Source organism: Cervus canadensis, chromosome 13 (assembly GCF_019320065.1).
Source record: "Cervus canadensis isolate Bull #8, Minnesota chromosome 13, ASM1932006v1, whole genome shotgun sequence".
Taxonomy (NCBI): Eukaryota; Metazoa; Chordata; class Mammalia; order Artiodactyla; family Cervidae; genus Cervus; species Cervus canadensis.
Genome location: NC_057398.1, coordinates 50,316 through 65,570, shown reverse-complemented (window position 1 = coordinate 65,570; position 15,255 = coordinate 50,316). Strand labels below are relative to the sequence as shown.

Genomic DNA, 15,255 nt, shown 5'->3' with positions numbered 1-15,255 from the left:
GTCTGCCAGCAGCCTCTGTGGCCACAGCCCTGCACACCTGCCCCCAAACGCGGTTCTCCGCTCCCCTGCCCTCAGTGGGCCGGGGGGATGCTGAGCTGAGTCTAGACCAAAGCAGCCGGAGCCAGCCTGCATGCTGTGTGTGGCTGAGGGTGTGTGTATGTGTGGGGTGTACGTGTGTGTGTGCGTAAGTGTGTGTGTGGTCCACACGTTTTCCCATCACTAGACTTACGTTAGAACCCTGCTCTCAGGTGCCTGCTTGGGTTTCTCTGGAGTCAGCGACACCCCACACCCGCTTTACCCCAGCCCCCCTGTGGGCCTGGTCCTGAGGGAGGCTCCCGTCCTGTGTCCTGGGGCCAGGGACAGAAGGGCCTTGGGGCCCTGCCTGTGAGCCCAGACTGTCCCGCCTCCAGCAGGGGGTCTCACATGGCTGGCCCCATGCCCGCCTGGAGCTGGGGGCAGCGGGACCTGGAGGCCCTGGCCGACCACCCCCACCCACCACCACACGTGCAACCCCGGAGCTGCTGGATGGAGCCAGGAGGGCTGGGCTGGGCTGGGCGCCCCCAGAGAGGCAGGCCCCACTCTGGGCTGCCCCACCAGGAGCTCGGTCAGCAAGCGACGGAGAGGTGCTGAGCGCCTGCCTGCTCCACTAGGGAAGGTTGTGGCAGGGGGGTTTGCCCAGCACAGCAGAGCCCTCCCTCCAGCATGCCATGGGGTCTGAGAGGGACCCGAGGGGTCTTGGCCTACCTGGCCCTGGGGTCTGGGCATCTGGTGCTGCTGTCCTCAGGGGGAGCCCTTGGTGCCCATCGGGGCTGCCTGGGCAGGGTGCGGAAGGCAGCACCACGCCGCCCACCCCTTTGCACTCACTCATCACACACACGAAGGCCCTGCACTCACCCTTCTGGGGGGGATGCACGCCCAGGGCGACCTCAGGGTGACGTGTGAGGGGCACCTGCCTGACAGGGGCCGTGGAGAGGCTGCCCCGCTCCCTGCGGGAGCAGCACAGGCCCTCAGGGCTGAGGACACCGTCTCTGCATTCTTGTCCCTCCTCTGCTGTAAGCTCGGGGAGGTGGCTTCACCTCGTCTGCAAGGGCAGAGCGTCCGAGGCAGGCCAGCTGTGGCAGCTTCAGTGACGGCCGCCTGCGCTCTGAGTCCATCCTGCCTTAGCACGGTCCCTGGAGGCTGCACACAGGCAGGCCATGGGTGCCAGGAACCTGCCAGGCTTTTCCTGTGGGGCCTCGGGTGCCAGAGCCCTCTCCCAGGCATCCACGCAAGCAAATTCTGTCCTGTTTGAAGGACTTTTGAGCTTACAAGTTGCCCACTGAAGGATTCGAGTTAAGGGAAGCCGTAGGAAAAGCAGTTCCTAAATTGCAGGAGATTTCGGGCCAGGACACAAAGCCTGGCTGTGCCCTCAGGGGCCAGACCAGGAGAGCAGATGGTGGCCTGGCCGCTCACTGTCCCCCGGTGCCGGCTGCTGGTGTGTGGCTTCAGCCGGTCCCGCCCTGGATCTGCTGGCGTGGGAAGGGCCACTGAGCCTGGAGGAGGCGACTCAGGCCACTGGGCTCAGAGGCCCCCAGGGATCATGGAAGGACAGCCTCAGCTGAGACGGGGCCAGGTCGATAGCAGAGTGGGTGAGGAGCGCGTGACGGATGGGGCCTGGGGCTTCCCAGGCAGCGAAGTTGAGGGGGGGGCGGGATGTGGGTCAGGTGAGGGGGGAAGTGGGGAGAGGCTGTCCTTGCCCATGGAGAGGAGTGTGTATCACCCACAGGTGGCCCTTGGCAGGGCCGGGGCTCAGGGCCCAGGGGGAGTCAGGCAGGACGGTGGCCCTGAGAATTCAGAAAGCAGGCCTCCCCCAGGTTTGCTTCCTCTTCTTTTGTCTTGTCATGAGCCCTTCCATGACCCAGGTGCTGTGCTGGAGGCTGCAGACACAGGCGTGCAAGCAAATGCAAGGCCCCTGGGTGCTGGCCGCGTGGACCTTGTAATCTAGTGGGTTTAGCAGATCGTAATTTTAAAGCCATCATGGCGTGAACTTCAACCATCTTCCCTGCCCCTTCACTCAACCAGCTGCCTCTTTAAAGAGAACCCTCACTCTTGGCTGGAAGTTCGACCTTGAATCTGATCCCCTGCAGTGGGTCTACTCCCTGCCCAGTGGGGAGGGCTTGCCACGTGGCTTGGGGGGCAAGCAGACTGCTCTGTAGGTGTGCTCACTGAGGCCACCAGAGCCTGCCTCCCCCACAAAGGGTGTTCACCCGCTAGAGGAGCCAGTAGCCTGGAAGCATCCTTGTCCACTCATCACCACAGCTGAGCTTCTGACGCCGCCCTGCCCCCAGCCTGCCTTCCCGACTGCTGGCATCCACTTTATCGGGGTTCTCGGGACAGACAGCTGGCCTGTGTTATGTGCCTGCTCCCTCCTGTCCCCTGCCTGTCTGTCCTGGTTTTAAATAGCTTATCTGAGCAGCTGGACAGCCGCATGGGCTTATATGGCCTGGGGTACACGTTCCCTTAGCCCTGTCCCCGGCACCTGCCAAAATAGCAGCCAATACCCCCTCTCCCCCTGCCCCCACCACCCCCGGCGTGACTCCTGCGCACATTCCTCTCACCGCCGGGCTGCGGGCCTGCTTAAAGCCTGTCCAGCCCCTGCCCTCGCCCAGACCCCGCAAGGCGGAGCAGACACCACAACACCCGTTGGCAGCTCCTGTTCTGGGTAAGACTGGGGCAGACTCTAAGAGCAGAGGGGTGTCCTGTCGTCTGGGTCCTCTGTTCCAAGTGGCAGTGTCCACTCTGACTGGGTGTTGGAGCTGGGAGAGGCCCCCTTCCCTGGGGGGCTTTAAAGGGCGGGGCCTCGGAGATGAATCCCTGAGCCTAGTTTAACCAACCCTTTAGCCGGACGCTGGAGACTCGGGTTTGAGTCACAGACCTCCCACTGATGGCCTGGGGTGGGTGGAAGATCTTGGGTGAATAGCTGTCCTTCCCTGGGTCTCTTGCTTCATTTGTGGGATGGAGAGATAATTGCCAGGCCTCTAAATGAAATGATGCTCTCACCCTCGGGGACCCCCCTCCGGGCGCCTCCTCCCTCCAGGCGGGAAACCCCTGCCCCATCCTGGGCAGGGCCTCCCCTCTCCCTGGGGAGCAGAGCCGGGCCGTGTGTGCCCACACCAGTCAGAACAGTCCTGGCGGCCACATTCTCCTCCCTGGGGTTCAGAAGCTGTCAGAACTGCTGAGAAAGGCTGCCCACCAGAGGACCAGGGGACCAGGGACCCCGGAGGCCCTTCCAGGCAGACGCAGGGCTGGGCCCCATCCCGGACAGTGCATGGGCTGAGTGGCATGGAGAGACCTGCTTCCTGGCGGGGGGGCCTGGCTCCCTGGGTCAGGGTGTTAATCCTAAGTCCAGTGCCCCTAGCCCAAGGCCCCTCGCACCCCCCACGCCCCTGGGGAGAGTGCCTGCTGGAGCTCTGGGGGGAGAACTGCTCCCTCCTGAAGGGACACGGGGGGCTGGCTCCTGGAGATGGGCATTTGAGGCTCATTTTTGTCAGGGTGCAGCTGGGAGGCCTGACCTCCCGAATTCCTCCTCTGACCTGGGTCTTTGTGCAGGAGAGGAATCTGGGAGGATCACATTGCCCTGGTCCAGCTCTGCGGGTGGGCCAACAGCTGCGGTCAGGGCGAGTCCAGCTGCCTGCCGGGCACAGGGCTGAGGGTGGGGCCTCCGCTCTTCTGTTTCATGGATAGGTTAACGGAGGCCCAGAGAGGTTAAGTGACTCAGCTAAGGTCACACAGCAAAGCTGGGTGTTAAACCTGGGTCTTTGACAGCACGGCCAGTGTTCTTTCTGTCTTCTAAGGTTTCTGCTTTATTCCCCAAGAAAGGTGACCCTGGCCTTTTGGCTGTAATGGCGACCTGCTAGAAAGGGCGGGTGGGGGCTTGGTGTGGGCCTTCCAGCCCTTCTCCCAACTGAAGGCCCCCCTGGCCCCCCAGCCCCCCCAGCCCCCCCGCCTGCCTGCCACCAGCGCCTGGACACAATCTCAGACGCCTCCTCTGGCCTGGAAGCCCTCTCCCACCCCAACCTGCCTCTTGAGCAGCTCTATTTTTAGGAGCTGTGCTTGCAGGAGCAGGGGGGCTCGCAGGGCCGTGTGGGGGCTCAGAGCCAGCAGGGGGGTGGGCCGCAGAGGAGATAGTGTGAGAGCCGCATCCCAGGCTGGCCAATCCCCTCCCAGGAGGCCTCTCTGCACCCCAGGGTGACAGACTCCTCCCGGGGCTCAGGCCCCTGGCCTGACTGCTCCCCTGGGGCTCCGAGCAGTGCTGACCTGCCAGTCCTTACCCACCCTGGGCTGGGGGCTGTCCCTCTGCCGCTCTTCCCCCAGGCCCCATTTGGAGACTTTCTGGGATGAGTACCCCCACCCAGGGGAGCCAGCTTCAGTCCAAAGCGCCCCGTTGCTAGCCCCACCCTGCCTGCCCTGCTGTAGGTCTGCTTGCCCTGACCCAGCAGGGCTGGATGACTGGGAGCAGGCTCAGAAGAGCTGCCAGCCTGAGGCTGCCGCCCGAGGTGGTGTCCCCCCCGGGGGCTGCTAGCGGGGCTCCTTCAGCACCTCTTAGCCTCAAAGGGGCTGCCTTGTGGTGGACACCATGCCACCTGCCAGAGCTGGGGCTCGCGGCACGTCTGCAGACGGCTGCCTGGCTGGGTCTCAGCTGTGAGGGCGGGGTGTGGGGGACAGGTGAGGGGGCATCAGCACCCCGTCCAGGGCATCGTCACTGTGGCCTGAGTCACAGGTTGGTGGCCGCAGTGCTGGGTGCAGCCTCCCTTCACCCCAGCCTTCCTCCCCTTGGAGAAGAGGAAACTGAGGCACAGGGGGCCAACGGCCTTCCCACGGTCACACACACTGGGCGTGGAGTTCGCGTTCCGAGCCAGGCCCGCCTCCCAGCCACCCCTCTGGCCTCTCCCTGTGCTCACAGCGACAGGACAGCAAGATGCTTCCCCGTGTGGGACCCTGGGCTGCCTCCCCACAGGCCTTGAGAGGGGAGCTTGGGTCCTGGCTTCTGTTCCCAGTGCAGCATGGGGGACACCCTGGAGAAGCTCCACAGAGCTGGGCTTTTCGTAGAGACGGCAGCTGTGAGAGATGAACAGACCCCACACCTGCCCAGGGTCCCCAGGGAACCACCACACAGGCTGGGACATGGGCATTCCCTCATCTGTGATCCTCCTTGGATTCCCTGCTCAGCTCGCACTCCCCATGTGTGGTGTGTGTCTGGGGTCTGGTGTGTGTCTGGGGTCTGGTATGTGTCTGGGGTGTGCTGTGTGTGTGTGACTGTGTGTGAGGGTGAGCCCCCGTCCGTTTACCTGTGTGTCTGTGGAGCCACCAGCACAACAGCATGTCCCCCGCGTGTCCCCTGCGTGTCCCTCCGGCCTCCAAAGGCCCCACGGCCCCGCTCCGTCCTCCGTGTCTGCCCTGTGGTGGCGCTGAGAGCTTTATAGACGGAACTGCACGCAGCGGCCCCTCCCTGTGACCGTGGGCCCTGAGTTTGGCCCTGGGTGTCGGCTGACCCTGCGGGTTCCTCCCTGTCACCGAGCCGCTCCTGGGGGAGAGGCCTGGGCGGGCCGGAGACTCGGAGCTGCTGTCCAGCAGTCGGCCGAGGGGCGTGGAGCCTGTAGCCTGGCCCTGCTGGGATGGCGTCTCTGCCTGACAGGGCCGTGGGCCCGGGGCAGCTGGTCCAGGGCTGGGGGATGGCCAGCCCGGCGCTTCCCGCAGAGCCGGGGGTGGCTGGCCTTCTGCCCACCCGGACTGTCTCTCTCTCTGCAGAGGGAAGAGGAGGCCATGTCGGACGTGGAAGAGACGGTGGATGAGTATGAGTGAGTCCTGGGGTGCTGGGCATGGGCTGCACCTGTCAGGGATGTGGGGAGAGCTGCACCTTTGCTTCCAGCTAGGGGATGGGCTGGGCTGGGGGCTGGGGGCTGGGCCTCCTGAGAAAAGACCAGAGAGTTTCCGTGAGGACCCAGAGGCCACAGAGCCACTGTGCCCAGAAACCCTCCCCAGACCTGGCATCATGGCCCTGGGGGCTGCCGGCCCTGCCCTCTGCCCTGTCCTGGGGGCCAGGGAGGGGGGCACGCTGCACCCCATCAGTCAGTCGTCCCTGGGGGAGGCAGTGCCCGGGGCAGACAGTACCGCAGGCGTAGCTTGGACCCCGAAGACCCCTTCCTGGGCACTGAGGGTGCAGAACTTGGGGATGGGTGGAGGACTTGTGCCTGTGGACTTGGGCCGGGTGGATGGGGAAGGGGTCGTGCAGAGCCCAGGGACCAGCACTCTCCAGGTTTCCTGGGGGGGAGGCAGCTGAACGGAGCTGGGCCGGGCTGGGCTGTGGGTGGGGGGTGGGCGGACTCCAGGACCCAGCACGGGGGTAAACGTCTCTGGGAAAAGGCCGTGGGGTGTGTGCGCGCGTGTGTACATGTGTGTGCTGTGTTCCTGACAGTGTCTCCCCTCACGCTGCAGGGAGCAGGAAGGTAAGCACACCCCGACTCTCACTGGGTGGAAGGACGGCCTGGATGGAAACTGACTGTTTCTTCTCTCCTCTCTTGCTCTCACACCTCCTCCCTGGAGCAGAAGCAGCCGCGGAAGGTACGGGGGTCAGGGGTCGCCCAGGAAGCATCTTGCCTGTCCCCACCCCCTGCTCCCAGCTGATCAAAGCCCCCGCAGAAGACCTGGCTTTCTGCGGGCAGAGTCCTGTGCTGGGGCCACGCCGCCTGTCTGCTCCACCACCTGACCGGGCTGGGGGCCACACCCTGCCAGCACGTGATGAAAATAGAAACCCCCCACCCCCGGCCCTCTTGCGTGCTGGGCGGCCCCTCACCCACATGGGTCCTTTCTGGTCCCAGACACTGAGGAAGGGGCTCCAGGGCCTGAGTCTACCTGACCCTGTGCCGTGACGTCAGAGAACGAGCTAGGGAGGCAGGCTGAGTCAGACACAGGGCCTAGAGGCGGCCCCACCTCAGTGGCGCCTCCAGGTGCAGAGGGGGCTCTAGCCCCAGAGAGGCAAGTTTCAAACAGGAGGACCCTGCGCAGACTTCCCCTGAAGGAGCAGACATGGAACGTTCCAGGCTTTGTGATCCCCAGTCCTGCTGAAGCCGCCGCTCCAGGAACACTCTCTTTAGAAATGGTCTGTGGGCCATTGGGCCCCAGTTTGTGGCTTCTGGTTTAAACCAAGAACAGACGGCCCCTGTCAGCCACACAGGTCCCCCCAGATTCACGGGGACCTCGGATGTCACTGGGCCCCACATCTCCCTGTGCCAGGCCTGCTCACTGTCTGGTTCACCTCTCCAGAGCACGAGGAGGTGGTGGAAGAGGAGGCTGGAGGCGAGGCTGAGGCTGGGGAGCCCAGCACCGCAGGTGAGGCCCCTCCTGGAGCGAGGTGGGGAAGGGGCCGCCTGAGCTTGGGGTGGCAAGGGCCACAGCGCCACCCCTGTGTCAGTGGGAAGGACCCTGGACCATGCTCTGCAACCTGGGCAGCCCCCTGTCCAGGCTGGGCTCTGCCTCGTCAGTACACGCTATACCTGCTTCCTTCGGCCAGGCGGGCCTGGCCCCGGCAGGTGTGCACAGGCGGATCCTGGACCTGGAGCCCTGCAGGGCCCCCTTGGCTGAGGACGTGTGGGGGGAACAGGGGGCTACTGGCAGGGCCTTGAGCTCAGAACCGGGACCATGACTCCTTTCTCATGTTCTGTTCAGAAGATGGAGAAGAAGAGGAAGGTAGAGAGGCTGAAGGTGAGGCCTGCTGGCCATTGGGACACGGCAGGGAAGCCCCTCCTGCAGCTGTGGGGGAGACCCTGGGGGGTGGGGGAGACCCTGGGGTGAGGGAGAGATACCCTGGGGAGGAGGGGGAGATACCCTGAGGGGAGGAGGGGGAGACCCTGGGGGGAGGGGGAGACCCTGGGGGGCGGGGGAGACCCTGGGGGGGGAGGGGGAGACACCCTGGGGAGGAGAGGGAGACCCTGGGGGGGCAGGCACAGAACCGTGTGTGTCTGCAGGTTGGGCTCCTCCTTCCAGAGAAAGTGCCTTGGGGGTGCCCAGTTGGAGAGGGCCAGGTTGGGTCAGGGCAGTGGTCACATCATGTCTGTCCATGAGGTTTCTGCAGCATGGGTGAACCACAGGAGGGTGGGGTGTCTGGGGCTGAGATCCCAGGTGTGGATGGTCCATGGGGTGGGTCACTGCTGTGGGCACTGTTGACCTTCACAGGGGCCCAGGTGGCCCGAGTCACACCTCCGGAGGGGGACAGCCGGTGGGGCTTGGAGTCACACCCATCAGCTTCCTGGTCCTGAGCTGCCTCAGGTCCGGGGGGTGACTGCGGAGGCAAAGACTTAGGCGTGGACTCTGGGGCCAGGACCACAGGACCATGTCCCCGACCCCTTCTCCCTGTGTGCCAGGCACTGCTGAGTGAGAGCCCTGTGTGCACTTGCGTCCCTGAGACCTCCTGAGCATCAGCCCTGAGTGGAGCCTGGGGTTTGCAGCTCTGCAGCTTAGTTCTCTGGGTGCTCCTGCAACCCCGGGATGGGAGGGAATCACTAGTGATGGGCAAACCGAGGCTCATGGGTGCCAGCTTATCAGGGGCACAGTGGGGCGAGATCCAAGCCTCCCAACCCCAAGTTCACGTGCTTTCCTCCTCTCCAGATGGCCCGGTGGAGGAGTCCAAGCCCAGGCCCAGGTGAGTGGTGAAGCCCTGGGAGCAGAAGGCCCATGAGAGAGAACCCTCGGGGCAGGACTGAAGTGCACGTGGCACAGTGGGCACAGGCACGGACCACCATGTACAGCTGTACAGGCTGTGCACTGCATAAGAGTCTCTGCTGGGTGTGTGGGGTAGGGGGATGGGAAGACTGAAAACCACCCACACTGCATCACCAATGCCTTGCCCTGCTACAGTCAGCACTATGTCCATCTAGAGGGAACGGATAGACTAGCCATGGACCCCTCAGGAGAGCTGGGACACTGTCCTCGGTGGCTGGAGGAGGACCTGGGGGAAGAAAATTTGGAGAAACCAAGCAGTGAAAGTGTGTCAGTCTAGGCGTGTGGCTTCAGAGGGTCACGAAGGGACAAGACAGACGTGGGAGCTCTGGGTGCAGAGGGGCGGGGTTTCGGAAATGCCAGCCCTGCGATCTGATGGTGCCTCAGCACACAGTCCAGGAGACGCTCCAAAAGCAGCCCAGCCTGGCAATCCAAACCCCTTCCCATCCCCTCATTGGAGCAAACACTGTGGTGTCTTGGTTCAGACCCCCACACCCAAGGGCAGACAGGAAAGCAGGGCTCAGTGTCCCATCCTGGAGTCCCACAGTGCGTGGGTGAGGCCTGTGAGGCCAACCGCTGCTTCCCGGGCTCCTGGAGTCAGCCAGGAGTGTGGGTCAGCCAGGGTGCAGAGCCAAGCCTCTCTGCTTCCTGGCTGCATGGTTTTGAGCAAAGCCTTATGTCTCTGAGCCTCTGTCTTCCTGAATGAGATGAGTGGTTTCCACTCCAGGTAACCGTGAGGATACACGAGGACACTGTAGGCACCCCAGTCCTGAGCGGGCATGGGGACCCCGGGTGGGCACCATGCTGGTGTCATCGTGTGGGTGGCTGGGTCTTGGCCTTTCTGCAGGGAGGAGAGGGACCTGCCCACCCCGGTATCACACCCCCTCTGTGCAGGGAGGGCTTGGTGCTCACCCCTCCTTCTGCCCACCAGGCCCTTCATGCCCAACTTGGTGCCACCCAAGATCCCTGATGGAGAGAGGGTGGACTTTGATGTGAGTGCGGACTCAAGGAGGGCAGCCCCCGCCCCATTAAAGACCTCAGCACCGCCCCCCCCCCCCCCCCCCCCCCCCACGCCCGCCTTCACGCTTGGGGGAGGACACAGGGGGAGGGGCACCATGTCCTACAGCACCCTGGGCTCGACCCCAGTTGCTCCCACGACCTCAAGGCCTCGCTCCTGCCCTGCGGGTGGGGTCGTCTCTGAGTGCCGCGCCCCCCCCCCGCCAGGACATCCACCGGAAGCGCATGGAGAAGGACCTCAACGAGCTGCAGACGCTGATTGAGGCGCATTTCGAGAACCGCAAGAAGGAGGAGGAGGAGCTGGTCTCCCTCAAAGACAGGATCGTGGGTGTTGCGCCCTCTGGGCGGCTGGGAGGAGGTCCAGTAGGAGCCCTCAGGGCCCCGCCCCGCGCTCTCTTCCTTCCCCCATCCCCCAGGGCAGAGGGGAGTCGGCATCTCCGCCCCCACCTCCCGTCCCCTGGGCACAACCCCGTCTCAGTGATGGAGGGCACGCGGTTCCCCTGAGCCTGGATTCTCTCTCCTCCACCCCCCAGCCCCTCCGCCCCGCCCGTTCCTGCTCCACAGAGCTTGGCCTCCACCTCCCAGCACAGGGTGGCGTCCATACAGGCGGGGGCGGGGGCAGTGGGCACTCAGGGGTCGCGGCGAAGGCCGCCGGGGCCCTCTCCGGGGGCTGAGGTCCGTCCCGAGTGACCGCACTCTTTCGGTACCCCCCACAGGAGAAGCGGCGGGCCGAGCGCGCGGAGCAGCAGCGCATCCGGACGGAGCGCGAGAAAGAGCGGCAGACGCGCCTGGCGGTGAGTGGTTGCCGGTCTCCGTCCGCGGGGGCCCAGGGTCGCTGTCCCGGCTCTGACAGTGGAGGAGACAGAGATGCCCAGAGTGTCTAAGGAGACGCCCCATCCCTCCGCAGCGCGCCCCCGGGAGCTGAGCCCCTCAGCCCCCTCTGGCGCTGCTGCAGGTGGGCCCCCACCGCAGGGCCTCCTGGCCTGGAGGGGAGCAGACCCTCGGGAATCGGAGCCCATCTGTTCAACCCTCTTCTCCCGCCGGGCACCTCCAGCGCCAGGTCTGTGCCGGGCGCGCACTCAGTGCTGGCCCAGACTCAGGACCAGGGCGTCTGGTCCCCAGCGTAACCCACTCTCTCCCCGCGGGAACCAGGAGGAGCGCGCCCGCCGAGAGGAGGAGGAGAGCCGCAGGAAGGCGGAGGACGAGGCGCGCAAGAAGAAGGCTCTGTCCAACTTGATGCACTTCGGAGGCTACATCCAGAAGGTGGGGGCCTCCGGCTCCTCCTGCTGCGGCACACGTGCTGTTGCGGGGGTTCGGGAGAGAAAGACCCAGCCACCGCTGGAAGACCGCGTCCTCACACCCAGACCCTGAGCTGGCTCTGCCCGGCTGGCTTTCCCTGGGAGGAGCTGCCAGTCTGGGGGCTCCCACGAGTCCAGAGCACCAGCGCTCTTCCCAGCCCTGGCCCCCAGCGGCTGGTGCAGCCCGCAGGCTCGGAGCCCCATCTCAGGTCTGCCTGGTGTGGCCTCCCGCAGCCTGGAGGCTTTCTCTCCATTTGTAGGATGGCATTATTGGTGCCGTCTGCCTGCTCTGAGATGGTCAGACTACCTTGGAAAGCAGCAGCTGAGTGCTGCCTGGATGTGGGCTGGTTTCCTCCTAGGGCCCATCCCAGGGCCTAGTGTGGTTGCCCTCCCCCCCCCCCCCATTCCTGGAGGGAGGGGAAGGGGGAGCTGAACTCTCTGTGCCGTGGACCCGGCTAGCCCCTGGGGCCCTGCCTGCTGGTGACCCTCAAGCAGGGCCCTGCTGGCAGTCGGCCCTGGCCCCGCCCACCTGCGGGTCCAGCAGCAGGCTCGCCTGCGGCGGCTGACGCCTGTCCTCCATGTCTCCACTCCGTCCCTGTCCCTCCCTCTGTCTGTCGCCTCTTCTGTCTTTCTCTGGGGCTCTTCTCCCGCTGTCCCGTTGTGCAGGCCGAGGTAGGTTCCGGTCCTCAGGTCCTTCTCCTCTCCTTTGGGGAGCCTGGGAAGGGCAACGTGCTGGGCTGGAAGTGGGGGGGGGGGCGGTGCAGTGTCTCTGGGGAGGCCGGGCGTTGCTGGCCTGGGTGTGCAGCAGGGAGATGAGCATGGGCCCTGCTGCAGGCAGGCCTGTCTCTCTGCCAGGCCTGGGGATGCAGGGAAGGCAGGGCTTCTCTAGCCCCTCCCCTGCTTCTTACTCTCTCCAGACGGAGCGTAAAAGTGGGAAGAGACAGACAGAGCGGGAGAAGAAGAAGAAGATTTTGGCTGAGCGGAGGAAGGTGCTGGCCATCGACCACCTGAACGAAGACCAGCTGAGGTGGGCCACCTGCGGGGCTGCACCTCCAGGGGGCGTCCTGCCTCGTGTCACCGGGGGCTGCTGCCTCACTTTCCCCGAGGAGGCTTCGGGAGGCTGGCCTGGGGCTTCTTGGCAGGGGGCACCCGGCTCCCTCTCCTTACCGCCAGGGCTCCCCAGCTCCACGTCCCGAGGCTTTGTCCTGGCAGCGCTGGCGTCCACCTGCAGTGCTGGGCACTGCCCAGGCCGAGCCAGGGTGTGGGGCCTGTGGGTGAAGGAGGGCAGGGCTGGAGGGTCAGGATCCAGATGCAGGCAGGCGGGGACCTTCTTACCTCCCACCCTTCCCGCCGGCCTGTGCAGGGAAAAGGCCAAGGAGCTGTGGCAGAGCATCTATGACCTGGAGGCGGAGAAGTTTGACCTGCAGGAGAAGTTCAAGCAGCAGAAATATGAGGTGAGCGGCTGCTGCCCGCGCCCCCACCGCAGCCTCTGTCCCCCCACACCCACTGAGGCCTGTCTGGTGGTGTTCCCTGCCCTTGCCGGGGCTGGTGCTCCTGGAGCCTGAGGGTCACTGGGGCTGAGCAGACACTTCCTGGGGATCTGGCCCTGAGGGCCCCCACTTCTGGCCTGTGGCAGCAGCTCAGTGCCCTGAGTCCAACGGGAGGACCAATCACACAGGCCAGGCCTCCTGTGGAGTCAGGGGCTCACCAGCAATCTGGCCCCTTCACTCCCCCCACTGCTCACTTGGGGCCCCAGTGTGGGTCCTGGGAGAGGCAGTAGGGTCCCTGCCTCACAGATGGCAGGCAGGAGGACCGCTTACCCCCTTGGCCCCGCCCAGTCCGCGGGGCCTCTGGGACCCCCACCTCCCCAGGCCACCTGGGCCCGAGCGCAGGGCGTGCCTGGGCTACTCTTCCTGCTGTTTCTTTCAGATCAATGTTCTCCGAAACAGGATCAACGACAACCAGAAAGTGTGAGTGTCTGACTCCAGCCCTTCCCCGCCTCCCCCCCAACCCCTAGCCCCCGAGGTCTCCCGGCCCCTCCCCACTCTTGTGGTCAGGCCCCTGCCCCCAACGAGGCTGCTTTGGGCTGAGCCTCTACAGGCAACTCAGCGTGCCCCTGCCCCTGTCGGCCCTCAGCACCCCCAAACCCCCCAGAGGCTCCCCCCCACCCGTCCCCCCTGACTGGGCCCTGCTTCCTGCAGCTCCAAGACCCGAGGGAAGGCCAAGGTCACCGGGCGCTGGAAGTAGAATGGCGCCTCCTTCTCCAGGACCTGCTCCTCACCGGCCGCTCCTGACCCACCTTCTGCTCTGCACTGTCCGCACCCTGCACAGCCACCCCCTCCACCGCTGTCCCCCGCCGCAGACCTGGAGCCGCCGGCCTGGCTGGAAGCTGCGCTTGTGCCCGCTCCCCACCCCCAGTCATAATAAAAGCACTGCACCCCCCGTACTCCTGTCTGTTCTCTTCAGGGGGAGGCGGCCCAAGGGGCACCAGGCCCCCAGGGGCTGCGCAGAGCTCCTGTCGAGGCAGTGGTTTCTGAGCTGAGCTCCCGGGGCGGGGCTTCTGCCTCCACCTCTATGTCAGGGTCACCACTGCACACCTTGGCACACTGACACTGGTCCACAGAGCCGGGTCTGTCGGTGACCAGTTCTGTTTTCGGCTCAGCCAGGGGCTTGTCTGTTAGGTCTGGTCCGCTGGAGTTCACAGCTCTATGACCTGTGGGCGCAGCATTAAACAGGAGTGCTGTGCTGGATTCAGGGCTGGAGTCTCACACGGGGGTTGTCAGGGAGAATGGCTTAGTACTGTCCTGAAGGCAGCCCATAGCCCCCTTTTTGTTCCAGCAAATGGAGGACATGATGAGGCGCACACAGCGTGGATTGCCCCAGGGCGCGCCTCTCAGAGTCCTGAAGCGTGTCACAAGTAGCTGCCGCAGCTCACAGACAAGGAGACCAGCCCTTGGCAGGCTGTTCTAGTTGTTCTGAGAAGTAGGCAGCAGGTTGGGGGACATTTCCCAGGGTTTGGATTAGCACCCCAAGGCTTATCTAATGTGTCATGGACATACAGTTTGAAAGGTTTCTTTAGGCCTGGTAGTCCAAATCTGGATCTGAGCCTAAGTTCCTTTTTATTGTCTCAAAGGCTGTTTGGCCCTCTTTACTCCAAGTAAGAGGCTCAAGGTCATGTCCCTTCAGTGTCTCAGGGGCTTCCCTGTGAGCCCATAATTTGGGATCCAAATCGGACAAAACCCTACCATTCCCAGAAAACCTTTCAGTTGTCTGCAGATCTTTGGTGCTCCCAAACCTGTAGTTGTTTGCTTTCTGTCAGGCAAGAGGCCCAGTTGTCCTTGGGAGAGGACAAAGCCCAGATATGTGGCATGTTTGCATATCTGGGCTTTTTCCTGGGAGACCTTATATCTGCATTTGGCCAAATAGTTCAGGGTCCTGACAGTATTCTTTAGATACTAGTCATATGTAGGGCTTGCCATGAGCATGTCATCCACGTATTAGAGCAAAAGTCCTTCATCCAACATTAAGTCTCTAAGGTCTCTAGCCAGCGTTTCCCCAAACAAGGTAGGGGAATTTTTGAACACTTGAGGCAGGATTATCCAATAGTAGTGTTGGACTGGCTGTGTTTCCAGGTCCTGCCATTCCAAGGCAAATAGCAGCTGCAATTCTTCTGCAACAGGAGTGCAGAAGAAAGCATCCTTCAAGTCCAGGACTGAGAACCAACTGTGTTCTCCAGGAACAGCTGTGAGCAGAGTGTGTGGATTAGGCCCCACAGGGTGTAAGCCGTGAACTACTTCATTAATAGCCCTCAAGTCCTGAACGAGGCAATACTCTCCTGAGTTTGGTTTTTTACTGGGAGGATAGGGGTGTTACATGGAGACCTGCAAGGTCTGATCAGTCCTGTTTTTAAAAACTTCTCCAGAATTGACTGGATTCTCTTGGGCATCTTGCCTCAGGGGATATTGTTTTAAATTAGGTGTTCCAGCATCATTTTTAGTGGGATTTATACTGGTCTTGCATTTATGGCCTTCCCCAGCGTGCCAGCAGCCCACACTTCTGACTTTACCTTGTGGCAGACTTCAGGCGGAAAGAGTTCTGTTTCCTTTCCTGGGGTTTGTATGAGTGCCACTTGGAGGCTCAAGGCATGCTCCAGCAGAACCCTGATGTCAAGCTCTTCTGGTGAGAT

General features: G+C 63.5%; 1 protein-coding gene across 4 annotated transcripts; it reads left to right on the top strand.

The window, feature by feature from the left end:
• Positions 1-2,462: 2,462 nt before the first annotated feature.
• TNNT2 (troponin T2, cardiac type) lies at positions 2,463-13,515 on the top strand. 4 transcript variants are annotated; one of them, XM_043486026.1, is made up of 16 exons: positions 2,605-2,701; positions 5,788-5,837; positions 6,475-6,485; positions 6,586-6,600; positions 7,303-7,368; positions 7,708-7,740; positions 8,644-8,677; positions 9,686-9,746; positions 9,979-10,095; positions 10,488-10,565; positions 10,924-11,034; positions 11,736-11,741; positions 11,987-12,096; positions 12,433-12,523; positions 12,999-13,039; positions 13,271-13,515. In XM_043486026.1, exons 2-16 carry the CDS (start codon positions 5,803-5,805, stop codon positions 13,314-13,316), a joined length of 855 nt encoding a protein of 284 aa, XP_043341961.1. In that variant the 5' UTR covers positions 2,605-2,701; positions 5,788-5,802; the 3' UTR covers positions 13,317-13,515. The 4 variants fall into 4 exon arrangements, with proteins under 4 accessions (XP_043341959.1, XP_043341957.1, XP_043341961.1 ...); XM_043486025.1 differs by having other exon boundaries at positions 2,607-2,701; positions 7,705-7,740; XM_043486024.1 differs by having other exon boundaries at positions 2,463-2,701; positions 6,475-6,600.
• The last annotated feature ends 1,740 nt before the right edge of the window (positions 13,516-15,255 follow it).

Coding starts and splice junctions, on each gene's coding strand:
- TNNT2 (XM_043486022.1), top strand. CDS start 2,478: ATGGCCTGGGGTACACGTTCCCTTAGCCCTGTCCCCGGCACCTGCCAA. Junction 5,838..6,474: donor GAGACGGTGGATGAGTATGA/GTGAGTCCTGGG, acceptor CTCACGCTGCAG/GGAGCAGGAAGGTAAGCACA. Junction 12,524..12,998: donor TCAAGCAGCAGAAATATGAG/GTGAGCGGCTGC, acceptor TGTTTCTTTCAG/ATCAATGTTCTCCGAAACAG.